General features: G+C 41.3%; 1 protein-coding gene across 5 annotated transcripts in view; it reads left to right on the forward strand.

Moving 5' to 3' along the window:
- rasa3 (RAS p21 protein activator 3) overlaps nucleotides 1–16,088 on the forward strand; it is a 62,794-nt gene extending 46,706 nt beyond the window's left edge. Inside the window, exons 14-27 of one of the 5 annotated variants that reach the window (XM_050043277.1) lie at nucleotides 255–369; nucleotides 467–541; nucleotides 627–750; nucleotides 1,162–1,265; nucleotides 3,130–3,207; nucleotides 3,318–3,395; nucleotides 3,682–3,755; nucleotides 8,098–8,204; nucleotides 8,984–8,998; nucleotides 9,708–9,790; nucleotides 9,900–10,108; nucleotides 10,537–10,640; nucleotides 10,791–10,974; nucleotides 11,351–16,088. In XM_050043277.1, the coding sequence (XP_049899234.1) occupies nucleotides 255–369; nucleotides 467–541; nucleotides 627–750; nucleotides 1,162–1,265; nucleotides 3,130–3,207; nucleotides 3,318–3,395; nucleotides 3,682–3,755; nucleotides 8,098–8,204; nucleotides 8,984–8,998; nucleotides 9,708–9,790; nucleotides 9,900–10,108; nucleotides 10,537–10,640; nucleotides 10,791–10,974; nucleotides 11,351–11,426 (1,426 nt within the window). In that variant the 3' untranslated portion in view covers nucleotides 11,427–16,088. Of the gene's footprint in view, nucleotides 1–254; nucleotides 370–466; nucleotides 542–626; nucleotides 751–1,158; nucleotides 1,266–3,129; nucleotides 3,208–3,317; nucleotides 3,396–3,681; nucleotides 3,756–8,097; nucleotides 8,205–8,983; nucleotides 8,999–9,707; nucleotides 9,791–9,899; nucleotides 10,109–10,536; nucleotides 10,641–10,790; nucleotides 10,975–11,350 lie in introns of all 5 variants that reach the window. The other 4 variants (XM_050043203.1, XM_050043311.1, XM_050043393.1 and 1 more) reach the window with 4 other exon arrangements.
- The last annotated feature ends 3,069 nt before the right edge of the window (nucleotides 16,089–19,157 follow it).

Raw genomic sequence — 19,157 nt, forward strand, 5'->3', positions numbered from 1 at the left:
AGTTGGGATTTATTTCGCCACTAAATCAGGTGCAGATTTATTCTTAAATCATTTTAATTAAAGTGACTTTAGAAATGCAGTAATCAGGCTGTATGTGAAAAACCAACTCGCTTAGCATTTTGTTTGACTGTGAAAAAATATATCATCAGCCACGGTTGTGTGATTTATTATGGATATTAAATTACTTTTAAAAAATCGTGTTGTTTATTAAGCTGCAGTTTTGATTATTTTTAATTTTTTTTTACTGTGTGTAGGGATCCTAACACCATTTTCAGGGGAAACTCGCTGACTTCTAAGTGCATTGATGAGACCATGAAGCTGGCGGGAATGCACTATCTGCAAGTCACACTCAAACCCATCATAGATGAGGTATGGCTCTACAATACTCACACATCTGTCACACGTATGTCTCTGTTGCTAAATCAGGTATGAATGGATATGTGAATACTTTTATAAATCTTCACAGATCTGCACAGATCACAAACCCTGTGAAATCGACCCGGTGAAGCTCAAAGAGTCGGAGAACCTGGAGACGAACAGGGTAAGAAGATGAGTGTGTTGTGTGTTTGTCCGTGTGTGTTTGCGTGTGTGTTATCTGACACATCTCCTCCGCCTCCCCTCATCAGGAAAACCTTCGTCAGTACGTGGACCGTATCTTCAACGTCATCACCACCTCCGGTGTCCGCTGTCCCACCGTCATGTGTGATATCTTCTTCTCTTTGAGAGAGTCCGCTGCCACCCGTTTCCAAGGTAACTCACCTCCTGAGTGACTTAATAAGAGATGGAAGAGAGGACGCAAGCTGCTATTAAGGAACAGGAAACCGACAATAAAGAACAGGATGTGCAAGATGTGTCCAAGGACACTTTCTTCTTTTTGTGCTCTGCTATTTGTGTCAAACCTGAAAACACTTAAGCCTCCCACACACTCATTATAGTGATGTGTGGAGTATGTACACACAGAGTTGTATACTGTGCTGCCTCCTGTTGGCCGTCACAGGGCACTGCAGTCACAAGAGGGACAAGCTGTTGGGATTAAAAATGTAAAGTTCGTTAATATTTAGACAGCTCCACTTTTCTTCTTCCAGACTGTATGAGACTATTTGAAACAAGTAAAATGTGTGTGATATATCCCTGTTTTTTTTTTATTTCTGTTCTCAGTAGACCAAGATGTCCGGTACACAGCGGTGAGCAGTTTCATCTTCCTGCGTTTCTTCGCTCCAGCCATCCTCTCCCCAAACTTGTTCCATTTACGTCCGCACCATCCAGTGAGTCTGTTTTTTTTTAAATAATCACAGACGCAACTAACATGTACACATATTCACAGGCAGCGCTGGGGAGTAACTAGTTAAATGTAATTAGTTACAGTAATTAAATTACAAAATAAATGTCATTGTTGTCAGTTACAGTAACTGAGAAAAAAAATGTAATGAATTTACAGTTACTAATCAAAGTATTTGTGATTACAAAGGGGTTTGATCCAAATATTTTTTTTTTTTCAGTAAAAAGTTTATATGTAGAAGATACATTCATTCTCTGTCTCACCGTGCAGGAATGCCTTCTTTGGGCACAGCCTAGATCTGACATTTTTCAGCTTTACTGACAAGTTTAAGTCATACGTTAGAAAAGTAATCAAATGTAATAGGTCACATTACTTTGATGAAGTCATTAAAATAGTTACATTACTTATTACATTTTTAACAGGGTAACTAGTAATCTGTAATCTAAGTAACCTTCCTCACACTGTGCACAGATCCCTCCAAAAATAAGTGCTGCAATGACGAAATAAAAAATATTTATAAAAAAAAAACAGAAATTAAGTGCTGCTGAAAAAAAAGGAGGTTTAAAGTTCATTTTAGACAATGAAAACAGTAGCTTATAATTATATCACATGATTTTCCTCAGCAAAGTTAGATTTTGTTCAAATTTAGACATCAAGGAATTCTTGTGCCTGTTGACATAAAGCTAAACAAGGTTTTTTCTGGCACAAAATGAGGCGTAGGTGGTACCATTCCGATCATGTGCACACATGTGTATGTGTATCCTGACTTCAACTGGCTCAAGGAAGCACTTCTTACAAGCAACATGTTTTAGGACTCTAGGACTTAGGAATTATACCATTGGAAAAACTACAGTTATTAATAATTTGTGGTAGTGTAGCAGTCAGTTGTGTCTGTAATGGATATTAAATGTTCATCTGCAATTTTCTTTGGTCGCAGTAATATTTATTTGTGTCCTGAAGTAGCATATATCACATGACCTGGTGAAGCTATGTCTAAGACTGAAGAGATGAAATACTGATAAAGTGAGAATGTGAAATTGTTTTATTCTGCTGGCAAAATATTGTTTACATAACTGTAGATCTCCTCCTGTTATTGAAGTATTTAGAATATAATTAAAAAATATATTTGTAATAATCCCCACTCACACTCTGTTACAGGGCACTTTTATAACCCTGTCCTTTTTTTAGATAATATATTTTGATTGTTTTACTTGCTATTTTAAATTATTTGCTTTTATCGGTATATGTGGCAGTCATGCTCTCATGTACTGTAAAAAACTAATATCATGCTTTACAAATGTGTATTTGATCTTTTGTACTGATACAGTAGAAAAAGGAGTTGATTCAAAAAAAAAGGTATTTAATTTTCTTACATTCACTATTGTAAACGTGCTACAGGACAATCATTCACAAATGTGCACAGGGTTTGTCCTTGTTTTGCTGAGGTCTAAAACAGACAGCTCTTTTCTTCCTTCTTGGCAGTTTTGGCAGCGCCTTTCCCAGTGCACTATGCTAATTACGATTCAGCACCACCACATCAGCGTAATGCCACAATTGCAGTTACAAATGACAGAAATCCACCAAGTGCAACGCTTGTTATAAAATAGTGTTTTCCATAATGTTTTCCATCATTCAAACGCTGGAGGCGGCTGCTTCCTGATTCTCTGTGCAGGAAAAACCCCGACTGAAGTTACAGTTCATTCTTGACTTTGGCAACAGTAACCTTGTGTTCATAAGTCCCTCCAGACCCAGGTTTAGACTCTATATTACTGATACAGAGCTTTTATATTGTGGTTAAGTGCGATAGCTGATCTGACAAGATTTGACTTGATGTCTTTTTGTCTCCCTAGGATCCCGCCACCTCTCGAACCCTCACCCTCATCTCCAAGACGATCCAGACCCTGGGAAGTCTCGCCAAGTCTAAATCTGTGAGTTTCTCTTTGTGTGTTTTCAGTACATTTCAGTGTCAAAGTCAGATTCAGACACAACTTGCTGATCTTCTGTCTCTCTGTCTTTCCATACTTTTGTTCCTTTGCAGGCCAATTTCAAAGAGTCTTACATGGCTGCATTTTACGAGTACTTCAATGAGCAGAAATATGCGGACGCTGTGAAGAATGTGAGTGCTCGGCTTTGTTCTTTGTTACATGCATTAAATCTCTGCCAGTCTGTAGACATGCGATCAGATATTCCCTTTGTCTTGTATGTGAGATGATGATGAACTCGGCGAATGAAAGAATGCAGACGTTTGAAATAACTGAAAAGGTGGAGTGGATACAGGGATATCAAAGCGTGGGTGTCATAGTCTGAAAAACTTGACTTACTTGGATGTCGTGTGAGAGGAAACACAAATTACCAACACAATAAATATGTTGATATGTGACATCCTTTAATTTCTTTGACAGTTCCTGGACCTGATCTCCACCTCTGGCAAATGGGATCAGAAGAGTATTGAAACACCAATCATGCTCAAAGAGGGGTAAGGAGATCATTTATTGTTAAACTGATATTCAAGGAAAGAAACACCCAAAATAAAACTCTCCAAACACCACTGCTAAGACGTCCTATATCTGTGATAGTAGATTAATTTAGAGAATTTATGGAACGGTTATTTGAGATTTTGTGATTGTAAAATTGTCTTATAAACTATCTGTTCCCATATCATCAGTCACCTTTTCACTGCTAATTTGCAGCTATAATGTTTCTCTTTTACCGTCTTATTAAAGGTATACTATGCAGGAATTGTTGGCTACTGTTTGTAAATAGTATCGCCAGCAAAATTAAAAGCCAACCCCAAATTCACTCTCGTTTGGTGTTTTGCCTTGCTGCATTTTTTTTTAGCAGTGTCCCTTTGATGCCTGCTGCTTTACAGTGCAGCACCTGGTTGCTACTTTATTATAAAGCCCTGACCTCACCTGAGTGTTGTGGGGGTACACGCCTGTAAATGTCCCAAACACAGAAAAGAAGAAGAATATAAGAAAATACGTAGCCTAAGTGATGATTGAGAGGGGTTACCTCTGTATGAGTCTGTACCAGTGGTTCTCAAATGGTGTGTCATGATGCCAATCCAGGCATGCCGTGGGATGTTGTTGTAACCAAACATTGTTACTGCAATATTCAACTGGGCCTTCAGTATGCTGTGCACACCCGTTTCTGAATAAAGAGGCAAATTTAATTTAATTGAGTTTAATTTAATTTGATTTAATTTAATTTAAAAAACCTTCATGAGGATCCTATTTGTCATCGTTCACACTTGGAATTATTAGTGTGTGACACATCAAAAGCCCAGATTGACCACCAGTGTGAGGGATGATACCATTTAAATGGAGAAAGCCGTGCGTGGGACAATGGATCGCTTTATTGTACGGAGCAAATTACAACAAAGCACCAGCAAAGACAACCTACCAACAAAAGAAAAGAGAAAAAACTTGACAGTAGACAGTATCAGGAAAGCTACCTGTTTTTTCTTTTTTATTATTATTTTTATTGTCTTATGTTGTGATAAGAGTGATAACACAAGTTATTAGAAGCTGTTGTGCATGCACAGATATAAATACAGTTGTGCCTTGAGAGTTTGGCTTACCCTTTGGTGTGTCTTGTGCACAAAAAGTTTGACAAGCACTGGTCTATACGGTGTGTTTTGGAAAAATCCTGCACAGTATATCTTTAAGTTTGTCTTGGCACTTGTTTCTAGCTTTACACAGCTGGGTTGACTATCAAGGCTCAACTGTCCAGACTCAGACGAATAACTTAAAGGAATAGTTTGATATTTTTGGAAATATTTGCTTTCTGGCACAGAGTTAGATGTTTCTACTCACATGTCTGTATAGTAAATATAAAGCCACAGTGAGCAGCCAGTTAGCTTAACTGGAAATAGGGTTTGAACACCTAGTTTGGCTCTGTTTACGGGTAGGTAGAGTTACACAAATCATGTATTGTTTGTTAAATCTGTACAAGAAATAAAGTGGAAATACCTTTTTTTTATTCGCAAGATGAATTTACAAACAATAAGGCAATCATTACAATTACAAAATGTAAATCTCTGGCATGAATTTATAATTAGTTCATTCATTTCATCGCATTTCATGCCTTCTTCCACATCACATGCATGCCAGCAAGAAACATTTGGTGTAGCTGTATTGTTGTCCAAGTGGGAACAGTAGACTTTTGGAGTTGTAGGGCTCATACACACTGCCAGAAACAGGTTATGATAACGAAAAGGGAAAAAAAGGTGTTTCAATTTGTCATAAATTGGGAAAAATAAGGAAGGCTTGTGACTACAAGGGGAAACATGAGAGGGTGATGAGGGACAGGAGTTTCCGAAGAAAGTCAGGAGGGTTAGCAAGTCTGCTGACTGCTGGCTGTAGCTTCATATTTATCATTAAGACACAAGAGTTGGATCAATCCTCTCATCCAACTCTCTGCCAGAAAACGGATAACTGCAGTTCCCAAATTGTCAAACTGTTCCTTTAAGTTGTCTCTAAAGTAAAGCTGGATTTTACCTCCACATGTTTGAGCCCTCATGGTTGGATTTAGTAACGATACACCCGGGGCTGTACACTTAGCCCTGTCTACAAACACACGGGCTGTTGTTGTGATGATATTTCTAATGAGGCTGTAAAGGGGGGAGCTGTGCCAGCGCCTCGCTCATCAACATCCCCACCCTCTTTTGTTTCTGCTACCGGGCGTAGGAGTGTAAAACTCACTATAAAGAGGGTTGATGGGAAGGGGTCTAAAGGCACGAAGGGCAGGTAAGAGCTTCTCTGTATGACGGCTTTGCCCTTGTGACCCCCCCGTGTGTGCACTGTAACCCTTCCCCAAACCAAGCCGGTCATTCTCTCCCACCAACATCATGCGCTGCTGTAGATGCTGCTGCACTTTACTTTATATCTGGTTTAAATACAGTATAAGCAACTTGTCTGTTACACTGTCTGACACTGTGTGATGGATTTAAGTCTCTCTGTGTTTCCATGGCAATAGGCTGAGTGTACACTGACTGTGATGGTATAAAGTAAAGTGTTAACCTTTATGCCTTAAAGCCTTCTCTAGTGCTGACAGCCCCTCTCGATCCTCGCTGTGCCAGACATGCTTGATGTGACAGTGACAGCAGGGGTTGGTTACTGTACAAACATTTCTGGGATCCCACATCCTGACCCTTTATACCCTTTTTGTCCAGACTGTGACCACATCACTACCTACACATTAGAGTGCCCAGCACAGCTCCGGGCATTTTGGCAGATGTGAAACCGGCACGTTCTTGGCTCAGTAGTGTGAAAAGAGTTCCTGTGGGAGAGGAGTAACTTTGGTGCTTCATATCCCTCGTATGCTATGGCCCTTAAACTCTAAAACAAAGACATCCTGGTGTTTACTCTCCCTGAAAGCCCCATACTGGTTGTTTAACATGTTTTAGCCCATTATTAACAAAAATGTGTACCTTACATCACTGTCAGACATTTTCTAAAAAAAAATCGAGGACATCATAGAGGACTTTTGCATGCATTAAAGCTTAGTTAGGGGACTTCTATAAAAATAAAACTGTCACTACACCCACACTGTATTACACAAGAAATTTAATTGTGTCCCCGTGCCCCCCGTGTATCTTTTGGCGATTGCAAGAACCCACTGTGTCTGAACGAAAACAACTAATCAGAGCCGAGGAGTCTCTAATGCAGCTGTCACATCAATATCTGCCTATGAACTGCAGTCAAACTATCAAACTAGGCAGCTGTGATCGAATATGAATCTGAAGATTTTGTTAGTGTTTCTCATCTCAGATGTTTTCAGAAACATATTTTTGTGTACTGTTTAGCTGTGAAATGAGAAAGGTTGCTCCAGCGTGTGGGCGGTACTTTTCGCTAAGCTCACTTTTTTTTCAACGTGGCAACTAGGTCACAAATGTTCTCATTTTACAGCTAAACTGTACACTTAAATATGTTTTGAAAACTTCTGAGGTGACAAATGGGCAAAGCATTAACTGAATCTCGATTCATACAAACCTTTTCCACCACAAGTAGCGTATGTATGCAGGTTTAAACGCGGGAAAACCTGTTAAATATAGCTGATAGACTGCTTTCCCATTGCCAGTAGAGAAGACGAGTATACCTTTCTGGTTTTTGTTGTTTTTTTCTTCTGGTGTGTCACGTTCAATGTCACGGACAGGCCAGAAGACAGGTTAGCAAACAGTAGAAAACAGCATAGAGGCCAGTGAAAATATTACGCTGATACTTCGTTTATATATCTCTTACTTATTCAGTCTCTCTTTCAAGCTCAGTCCTGACTTAATTTAGGCTGATGTTCGAGCGCTACTTGGACGCAAACTGGGAATATCTTGAGGCTGCCTATCACTGCATCACGCCGACTGGCAGTCACATCGCTATTGTTTTCAATAGCGATGTGACTTCTTTAAAAAATATTATCTATATAGCAAAAAGTCAGAAGGTATTTATACACAGTTTGTTGGTAATGGGGTGAAATGTGCAAAATCAGGGGTACCTTTGACCTGCTGACCCATCCCCTATTTGACTCATAGACTTTTAAATCTATGAGCACTGTGAAGTTTTTTACATGTACAGTAGCAACAAACACAAGGAACTGCGAGCATGTAAACGGAATGATAAATGTAGATTAACGACTGCACTGGATTCGTTTAACCTGAATGAATGTGTGGTTTATGTAGTTTTACAGGAAGTAATGGATTTATACTCACACTCAGCACTGTAGACATGAACAAGGGATGTATTGTGCCAGATAAATTATATTTTTAAACATGAGCTTGTCTGTCAAGGTTTTCAGTGTTTTTTCTCTCGCCCGTTTTTCCTCAGATTTATGATAAAGAGGGCACAAGGGAGAAACCGGTTTGGAATGAAGAACTTCAAGAAGCGATGGTTTCGCCTCACCAACCACGAGTTTACCTACCACAAAACGAAAGGTGAGCTCAGAGGTCCCTCAGGGTCCTCTTACAGCCGCATTGTTTCCTCGTCTGTTTATGTCGTTGTGTGCGTGTGTGCGCTTGTGTAAGAATCAGCAGGAGGGAGCTGAGCGGGAATCTGCTGAAGGTGCATTTAGCATGAACACAATGTGCACTCAACACATGTGGTGGAGATTAAGTTACTGAGCAGGCAATGCATTTGCGCTGCATCCAAACAAGCCAGGGCCAAAACACGTAAGCTGTTTCTAAATTTCAGACTACATAACAGTTTTTTTAAAGTGAGAAAATCAAGCATACTCCAATTAGTTAGTGTGAAGACTGAAAAACATTTTCATTTATTTAAATTTTGCTGTAGATGGACAGTGACATGACGTTTACATGCACAAAATATTCCAGTTTTGCCCTTATTCTGAAAAGACAATATTCCTTCTAAGCTGTTTACATGGCTAATGAAAATGAATATTCCACTTATAGCCTCATTTACATGCAGCATTGTGTACTTGTGTATTAACGTGCCATAACAAGTAAATTATGACGCCAAAATATGGAGCTGCTTGTGCACCAAGATACGATTTTTCCGCTGGTGGCTGGCTTGTTCGACCGTGTGAACACAGTGTCCCTCTGTCATTCCTTTAACCGCCTTCTTTAAAAGGTTGCAGTATTTGCACATATCCAAAAACCTGTTGATATCCAAGTCTGTCATATGTTTAAAAGGTATGTTTCTTCCTCTGACCAAAAAATGTGGGCTTTTTTCTTTTGGGCATGCATCTCTACCCCAGCCCTGCAAACTTCTGGTGAGTTGATTTGTGTACAATGAATCCATGACAACACACAGAGCCGACTGTAAACAGGCAACAGGCCACGTGTCACATCCCCAGTTGAGACCCATATTCTGAATGCGTTGTGTACATGTGCTTCTAAAACCTGATTAATGTGGGCATATCCCTCATTTTTTCAATCAGAAAACGCTACTTTCAGAATGAGGCTTAATTCGGAATATCCAAATGAAATTTACTGCCCATATGACCCATGTTGAATTTAGAATATTGTCATATTCGGAATATTAGTGTGCATGTAAAAGCAGTCACTGTTGTCCCGCACTGAAATGCACAAAGAAAGGAATGGCAAACTAACATGGCGTCCATTTTTATTACTATTCATTCATTCATTCATTTTCCGTAACTTCTTATCATGTCAAGGATTGCGGGGGGGCTGGAGCCTATCCCAGCTTACATTGTGTGAGAGGCAGGGTACATCCTGAACAGGTCGCCAGACTATCACAGGGCTGACACATAGAGACAGACAACCATTCACACTCACATTCACACCTACGGACAATTTAGAGTCACCAGTTAACCTACATGTCTTTGGACTGTGGGAGGAAGCCGGAGTACCCTGAGAAAACCCACTTTATTAACTCATGTTAAAACACGTCATTGTTATTTTACACATTCTTTACTTTTTGTAATTTCTCACATCTGATGTGTTTACTTGTACCTCCAGGTGAGAGCGCTCTGTGCAGCATTCCCATAGAGAACATTCTGGCTGTAGAGAGGCTCGAGGAGGAGTCTTTCAAGATGAAAAATGTAAGGACCCCACACATCTTTGGAGCTTTGTGCATCTGGTCCAGAATCACTCCTACATGTGTTTAGATTCCTCCCTCACTTGCTGTCCCTTCTTCCCCCCTTCCTCCAGATGTTCCAGGTTATTCAGCCAGAGCGGGCGCTCTACATCCAGGCCAACAACTGCGTCGAGGCACGAGACTGGATCGACATCCTGACCAAAGTCAGCCAGTGCAACCGCAAACGCCTAAGCACCTACCATCCTTCAGCCTACCTCAACGGCCACTGGCTCTGCTGCAAGCTCTCGGCAGACACAGCCCCTGGGTGTACGCCCTGTACTGGGTAGGTGAAGCTGTTGAAGGGATGACTTTGCTGATTTTCAACCAGCTTTGTGTCATCACAGTGTGGGTTGTAGGTGCAAATGTGTTAAACTTCCCCCTGTCCTACCAACAAATGAGGCTAAACAACTATAAAGTCTGGTGTCTTGCTTCTATGTAGGAGAGCTGGTGGGGCCTTCTGCATGTCTGAGCCCAGGGCCCCATTGACTCATAATCCGCCCATGGGTTTTCTACCTCTTCAGCAACAACGAATGACCTTTCCCACTGTTATGACTGGCCATGTAGCACCAAACAAAAGTATCCGCAGAGACAGCCCAGCTCTGTGAAAAGACCATCTTTCCAGCAGTGAAATGCTTCTTTAAAGTCCATCCAGGATCAGGTTCCTTTGATTTCTTTCCACTCGCTCATCCTCCTGTGTGCATCTGTTTTCAGCGGTCTCCCAGCAAACATCCAGCTTGACGTCGACGGAGACAGAGAGACTGAGAGGATTTATTCCCTGTTCAGCACATACATGACCAAACTAATCAAGATGCAAGGTTAGATGCTGACAAGAGTGTTTTCACGTCTTTGTGAGCACGCACGTGTACGATTGCACATTTTCCATGTTTATTTTCACAGTGTCATTTTTGTTCTCTCTCTGACTCCACTGCCTGTCTGCCTGTCTGTCTGTCTGTCTTCCCCCGCAGAGGCCTGCGGCAGCAAGTCTGTGTACGACGGGCCCGAACAGGAGGAGTACTCCAGCTTTGTCATCGATGACCCCCAGGAGACCTACAAAACTCTGAAACTGATTGTTTCAGCCGTGCAGACCTTGGAGCAGCAGCACACCAAGTACAAACGTGACAAGTTCAAGAAGACAAAGATAGGAAGCCAGTACGTAGATTATTATTTATCCATGCTAATAGCTCAGATTGTGTTTTTTTTAAACTGCAGTTGTCGCATATAAACTGCAACAGAGGCTGAAAACTGTGGGAAATATGTTAGGTGTGAAATATTACTGAGCAACTTCCCCTTTTGGCCAGCAGGTGGTGCAGTCGTACAGTCCACAATTGCCTGTAATGATTGAACTTGTACAAAGTATGCTGGAGATTAAATGTAGCTATTTTAACATTTCAAACATAATACTGGCCTCCAGCTCTGCTTGGCACCTGGTAATCTAAAAAAAATGTTAGTTCTATTTCTAGCTCTAAAGACCGCTCTTTAACCTCCTGCCAACAAATAAACACCACCTTTCTCTTTGTATCCCCAGGGAGCATCCGATTGGAGACAAGAGTTTTCAGTGCTACATCCGCCAGCAGTCTGAGAGCTCCACCTACTCCATCTAGCCCTGTGTACTGTTTCTATGATGCCCAGAACCAGCATATTTTACTTAACTGCAAAAACATCCATCTTAGCAATGCTCCATGTCTAGTATTGAGTTTTAAATCTTTATTTTTCCTTAAAACATTTTTAAAAAAGCCATTTTTGACTTGTCTCCAATGCAAAGCATCCATGCTTCAACAGGAATACTTCACTTTTTTATAGACTTTTCTGGAAGCAAGTGATGCTGTTTTGGAAACAAGCGTCACCTGACTGGCTTATTGGTTCAGCGTTAAGGAAAATAAGAGTTTCAAGAGTCAATACCAGACTGAGCGAGCTGTCTAGATGGACTTTTCTTTGCGGTGTCTCAAGATGCATCACTCCGACGTTGGAGGACAGACCTCAGATCAGCATGGAACAGTTGTGGAGGGAAGGAGGGATACGAATGAAGAGATAATCACACCACTCGTCTAATTGGGTCTCCTGTCTGTGATGTGACGAGAGAACAAACAAACGTTTTCACTGGACAGTTTCTGACAGTGACCGACACGCACTTTAATCGCCTCCAAATCTATGGATGAACAAGCCTCGCAGCACACTTTTAAAAAAAAAGCTTATTTTATGTGTTTGATTTGTATTTTAATGGTTGACATGTTGAAATGTTCCGTTGTATTTCACTCCAGAGGGAAGGAAGGACTTAAATTTTTTCCTCTTTGGGCGGTGTTGTTGTCCCCATATTTGTTTTTTTTTTCCTTTTGTTTGTTTGTTTTGTCCCCAGCCCCCTCAGGAAGGCTGTGAAGGTCGAGGGCACACAAGAAGGGATTGTCAGGACCAAGCACAGCCAAGAGCAGCTTGATGTTAGCAAGCAATTTCATCCCTCATTTTAATCCTTATCATCAGTGTGCTAACAGATGTGTAGGTGCAGGTTTTCACGTTTCATTTGAAGCCTTGTCGTGTTTGGATATCATGCTCATGTGTCAGCAGGACCGGGGTTAAAGGAATAGTTTGGTTTCGGAGAGTTCAGACACTGAGTCAGACAAACCTGTGGATGCCTTTATTATATCTTTATGTGTGTCAAGTTGCAGCTTCTCTTTCAAAGGGACGGTTCACCCCAAAATCCAAAACACACATTTTCCTCTTAACTTTAGTGCTGTTTATCAATGTAGATTGTTTTGGTGTGAGTTGTCGAATGTTGGAGATATCAGCCATAGAGATGTCTGCCTTCTCTAGAATATAATGAAACTGGATGGCACTCGGCTTGTGGTGCTCAAAGCGCCAAAAAAATACATCTGAAAAACTTAACAGCAATGTCTCTCTAGAAATCATGACCTGGTTATTCAAGATAATCCACAGACCTTGTTGTGAGCAGTTTCATTTAGGAACTAATTTCTTTTATCATCACCACATAGATGGAAGCATGCATCTCTTGTTCTAGCTCACGTAGCACCTCTGAGCTAGCTAGCGTTACAGCTCGGACAAAAAGGACACCATTAATGTTTACATCTCACGCTGTCACAAGTACGAGCCTCTTGTCCATGAGTAGATGCACACTTCCTTCTGCGAGGCAATGTAGTTGACGGTTGTAGTTTGATAGAATGAATGTAGATCCTACATGAAACTGCTCACAACAAGGTCTGTGGATCATCTTGAGTAACTGAGTCATGATTCCTTTAAAGAGACATTGCTGTTGAGGTTTTTAAGTTTTTTGGTGCTTTGAGCACCACAAGCCGAGTGCCATCTAGTTCTGTTATATTCGAGAAATATCTCCAACACTCTGCAACTCACACCAAAACAATCTAGACTCATAAACAGCACTACAGGTATGAGGAAAATTATGGGTTTTTTTGTTTTGGGGTGAACTGTCCCTTTAACCCAATATTGAAATCGGGGTAAAAACATGCTGTGGGCCTCTGTTGACTCCCATAATCTGTGAATTGTGACTTTGTTCACAAACATAAGTATATTCAGTAAAACACATTGTGTAACCACAATATAAACTCAAGTAATAAGGTGCTTATAATATGCACTCAGTGACCACTTTATTGGGTACACCTGTTTAATTGTAAATCGGCTCAGCTGGGCCATAAATTCAGTTAAATTCAAGTTAGAGGTGGTGTTATTTTGGACTATATTATATTGAGAGATGTTTATAATTTTGTCCCTCCTGCAGTATTTACATACAGTACATGTGGGGTGCAGAGTAATAGAAACGCCCCTGAATATAATGCAATTCACAATATCACCATCACTGACTATAGCCCCAATAATAAACATAAATAAGTTAACACCTCTATGACAGTGACCAAAACCTGAACATTATAGGCATCATACATTTTACGGCAGAACAGTAGTTGTGGCTCAAAGTGCGGCCCTCAAGTGCAGCACCTGAACATGATGTAAAACAAATGCTAAACATTGTAATCATTTTGCTGTTTTTAAGAGACAGTGATGTATGTTGCCTGCATCCAGTAATTGAGCCTCAGCTTGGCTAAGATCACCGCTCAACACACCCTCAAACTGCATGCAGACATCATAAAGGCACATGTTTGTCTGACTCTGTTGGTACGTGTCCACAGGATCCGTCATTTCCATGCTTCCCATTTAATGTCTGTGTAAGCAGCCTTGCAGTGCATTCTGGTAGCGCTGTGTTGTGTGTTGTGTGTTGTGAGAGATGGGGCGTTGGCTCCTCATTTACATAAAGCTGAAACCGTGCAAATCAGAGGCACTGGCAAACATAGAAACTTACCGTTGTTGATCTAACATTAAGTAAGATTCAGCAACTGCATGGCTACTTAATCGCCTCAAATGTTTTCAGAAACACATGTCAGTGAATAATTTCCTAATGCAAGAGAGCTGCCATGTTGGTCCAGCGTGACCCCTCGCATCCAAAAAATGCCCCTGTGGACACGTCCCATAATTAAGTAGAAAAAGTTTTAAAGCCAAACTCTCCCTTTGACCATCACAAAGCAGAACCTCCCTGTTAGCACAGCTCATTAACAAGGACCATTTTTAGCTTCTAATTAACTGTTATACTAACATTTTAACCAGTCTTGTCTCAAGTTATGATTGTGAAATGGATAGTGTGTTACTGGTTGTGTCGCCCTGTTGGCTGCCTAATAACTTTTTCTGTTTTGTGAGTTAGCTCTGTCTTACTTTGGAACAGCTGCGCCCTGTAGTTTGAAACCTATTTATATGCATTCCTCTGAGAAACTGCCTGCTGTGAATCTTACCAGTCAGTAACCCCCCCACACACACACTCTGTCGAAGGTACCGGATTTATTGTCGTTAACCAGTTTGTGTTGTGTCGTTCTACGCTCCCCAAAGGCAACCACTCTCGTTGGCGTTCATATTCATCAGCACTCACTCTCGCCAAAACCTGTGCATGTGAAGTATAGTTGTAGTCACGGCAACGACGGTAGCCTCCACAGTCACTTCTGTGCAAGCTGGTGACTACACACCACCACAAATTTTTGTATTTTCCAAAACTAAGTACCTGGTTATGTAGCCTCATGGGTGTTCCCGTGATCACAGGATCCCAAACAGTGCCAGTCATCACTTTTATAAAAATTTTTGAAAAACAAACAAAAAAATAATTGTTTAGAGATGTTTTTTTTATATATCTCAAAACCTATACTGTTTTAAGAACAGAGGAGCGATAATTCCGATGACATCTTTTCTTTGTCGAACGTGTTGATCTATGAACTATAAGGAACAACGGTTTGACTCTGTTTTCTATCTTTGTCTTGTCATACAGAAATCTCGCTGTGTATCTGAATTGAATGACTGAGGTGTGTGTGTTTCGTGCGTATGTGTGTGTGCATTTGTCAGTCTGTGCATGACCGACTGACGTGACGGGTTGTATTGCCAATTGAATTAGCCCAGTGTTACAGGTCAGGAAAGGCAGAGTCCCACTTGTTAAAAAAGAGAAAATCACTGCCTGTAGTTGTAGAGAGAGCAGTCGGAGCGTGGAAACACTGTCGCTCTCCTCTGGCCTGATATGGTGCATCTCCGCTTTCCTCTTGTATAGAACCACTGTTCCATTTAAAGGAACCTTTTGCCAATATATTCTCCCCACTCGTTTTATGTATGTAACACAGTAATAACATTGATGAAACATTAAGAGATCGCTGTAACCTCTGAACTTTGGCGAGTGTTTGTTTCCACCAGTTACTAACTCTCCTCAGGTTTATGAAACTCAGCGCTGCGTCTTTCCCTTGCCAAGACCGAGGAGACTCAGCCTGAAGTATAAACCACCAAACGGCTGTCTCCCATCCCTGAGTTGGTAATCATATTTATTATCATTTTAGCAAAACCTTCCCAGAAACATCGGCTCAGTCGGTGTGGTAATGCCACTTACAGGAAGGGCAACTCCTCCACCCAGAAGCCCACAAAGGAATGACTTATGCAATAATGATGTTTCAGCATGCAATAATAACAATAACACCCCCCTCAATAAGCCCATCAATTTATCACAAGTGATCAACGCACATCTGCTGACCTTTTGCAGTGAGACTGCAGTAAAATAAAAACACATATTACAAAGGGAGAACAGTGTATTTTGTACAAATATTTTAAAAGTATTAAAATAAGCCTGTTATATGTGTACATAAAACAGTTGAATGAATGGTGAAAATGTGATGTGTTTTTTTTCCCCTGGATAACTAAATGAAACCAATATTAATGCAAATGTGGTGTCTGTGTCGTTTGTTGAACATCGCAGTCTGCCTTTAATTCATACACTCATATCAAGAGCTTCATGTTGTTTCAATTAGGAAAGATGTTTTGTTAAAATAATTTAGATGATGGACTCAGGAGGATATTTTTCACAGCGTACATTTTGACTTGACAAAGCCGGAAGAGCTCAGGTTTAATCAATAACATAAATGAATGTGTCCTCCTGGTGCGGCTTATTGGAACAGACTGTTTTTTCTTCCACGACAAAGTCGAACATCTGCTGTTAAAATGCCTACAATCAATTTCAGACAAATGCCTTCTAAATGACGTCAAGCTGTTTCCCAGTGTGGTCCGTCGGCTTTCTTTTGTCTGCCATCGTGTAGAGTGAATCATCTGAATCTTTGCTGGAACAACTTCAGATGGATGTCACGTTGGGTCGAACTGCCAGAAACTGTTTTCAGACCCTCGTCTTTGTTGCATTTACTGGATACCATGCATGTTCCATTCTGTGTGAATGGAGAAGAACAAAGATCCCATTAGTCGTTCAGAGGAGCAGCAGATATGGACACATGTTGATAAGTTTGCACTCCAGTACAATAATCTGTGGAATATTAATAGCAGAGTCTCTAACATGGCACACAGGGTTCAAATGTCATTCAAGCAAACCATAGCATAGACCAATGTTGTGTTGCACACTGCACAAGCACACTGAGAATCAATATGTAGCCTCATTGTTGCTGAAAAACAACTCCATTGGGATTCTGGTGTTGACTGTCACGGGACAAACACATGGACACACACAACCATTTGCTGACATTGGGCAAGAGGCAGGGTACACCCTCAACCAGTTGGCAGATTATCACAGGGCTGACACAGAGACAACCATTCATGCGCACACTCACACCTATGGGCAATTGAGAGTCACCAATTAACCTGCACGTCCTTGTACTGTGGGAGGAAGCTGGAGTACTCCGAGAAAACCCACGCTGAAACGGGGAGAACATGCAAACTCCGCACAGTCTTAGGTGCTATATTGTGGGCAACTAGACTTGACTAGACTGGATACCACAGTGCAGAAGTATTCTGTTCAAGTAAATATACTTAAAGTGCCAAAAGTAAAAGTACTAATTTTGCAGGATAATATTAAGGGATTGGATAATGGTTATGATGCATCATGTGTACATCACTTAAAAGTTGCTGCTAAGTCGGTATATATCTCAATAATATGCATATTGGCCTACTTTACAGGGCGGTAATTGTCTATTTAACATTGGAGGGACCATTTGGATCCTCACCTCCTGTGACCCAACCCTCCACAGGGGTCTGGTGGGAACAGCTAGACTGACCATGTTAGAGCATTTTGAAAGTTAAATTAGATCAGGAGTACTAAAAGTTTTAAAAGTTTTCATGACTGAGGGCCATTTTACTGAGCCAGAGTATGATTAATGGCCCCACAGGAAAAGTGCATGCACTCTGACTTTTTTACAACTGACATACAGTAGGCTATCATTACTTTTATGACCTTTTTGTTATGACTGGCAGGGTGTCAAATCATTTAAAGCTACCTTCAAATAAATCATAGAGGGACTAGGACAAAAACTCTAACAAGACGACATGTAATATTAAGAATGAAAGTTTTTGAACTTATCTCGCCCTGTTTGGCGACGACACCCCCCAGTGGGGTCAGGAAGCACCCATAGGAACAAAGACTTGATGCAGCCAGGGTATTGAGGCAGTGACGACAGACGACTTGCTTGCAGTGGTGTGGCTGCTTGAGGCAAGGTGCTGCAACAGGATAGTTGAAGCTCTGAAGAACACTGGCAAAGGGCACCTTCTACACCCCGGTCCCTCGCTATCTAAAGGACGCCTTCCTTCCTAGAACAGGAATGCCTCCCCTACCTAGCTGGCTTCACTGCCGGCAACACTAAGGGTATTTTCACATGTAGTTCTCTTAAAACTAACCGAACTCAGTCCTCTTAGGGTGTTTTCACACTTGGTCCTTTTCAGCCCTCTAACTGGACTCAGACGCAGCATTTTTGCGCATATGTGAACACTCAAAGAACTCAGACCACTCTGAAGCGAACCATACTCAGACCACCTCTAAGGACTGAGTTTAGTTTGTTTAAAAAGGACTTAATGTGAAACCACCCTAAAGGTTGCCAACAGCACAGTCCTCCCTGGTGCCACAGCCACCAACAAAGCACTTCGCCGTCCAGCCGCTCACTCGTCACATTTGACCCAGCATGCTCCTCTGCACTCACCGAACACAGGTGAGAGTCATCAGTAATCAGTTACTTGGGAAACCCTCCCCACAAGCATCCACAGGGAAACAAAGACCCTCCCCCACTACAACACTAAGGGCCAATCCCAATTCTCTTCCCTTAACCTTACCCCTTGGTTTCAAGTGCACTCGCCAGATGGATTCCCCTCAATGACGAAGGGGTAGTGTTGAGGGGTAGGGAATTTTACCTACGAATTGGGACGCAACTTCATGCAAATTAGCGTAACAGACGCGTTCACCTACATCATGCGTATCGTCGACGTAGGCTTCTTGTCGGCTACATTGTGAATTAGCTTTGATATTCTAACTCAACCCTTGACTGATAACAATGAAACATAACACATTTGGAATTTTTGCATGCTTATTTGCAGAGTAGTACTTAAATTGTGCGATGGCTTTCTCATGGAGGCTACCATCTTCCTGGAAAACTCGCCTAGCTGGATAGTTTCACAATGCATCCTGGGAAATTCAATCTTCCCCTCAGTTGAGATGGGTTCGTAAGTGTGCATCGCATGGCCCTTCAAATTAAGTGGGGATTTTAAGGGCTGAAAAGCACTTCCCTAATGTTTGGGACACCCTAGCCCTTCGCGGGAATGCGCAAAAACAAGGGCTAGGGACAATTTTAAGGGGAAGTGTGAGTATTGGGATGGACCATAAAATCAGAAGTATTTATGGTGATATTTTGTTAAGTTTATTTATGATTATGTTTACATTTTCTAATTTTGGACATTGGTGCGTGGCTGCCTGACAAAGCACAGCACATGGTGTCCATTGAGAATGGTCCCCCCCATTGAAGAAAAGG

Source organism: Epinephelus moara, chromosome 1 (genome assembly GCF_006386435.1).
Source record: "Epinephelus moara isolate mb chromosome 1, YSFRI_EMoa_1.0, whole genome shotgun sequence".
Classification (NCBI taxonomy): Eukaryota; Metazoa; Chordata; class Actinopteri; order Perciformes; family Serranidae; genus Epinephelus; species Epinephelus moara.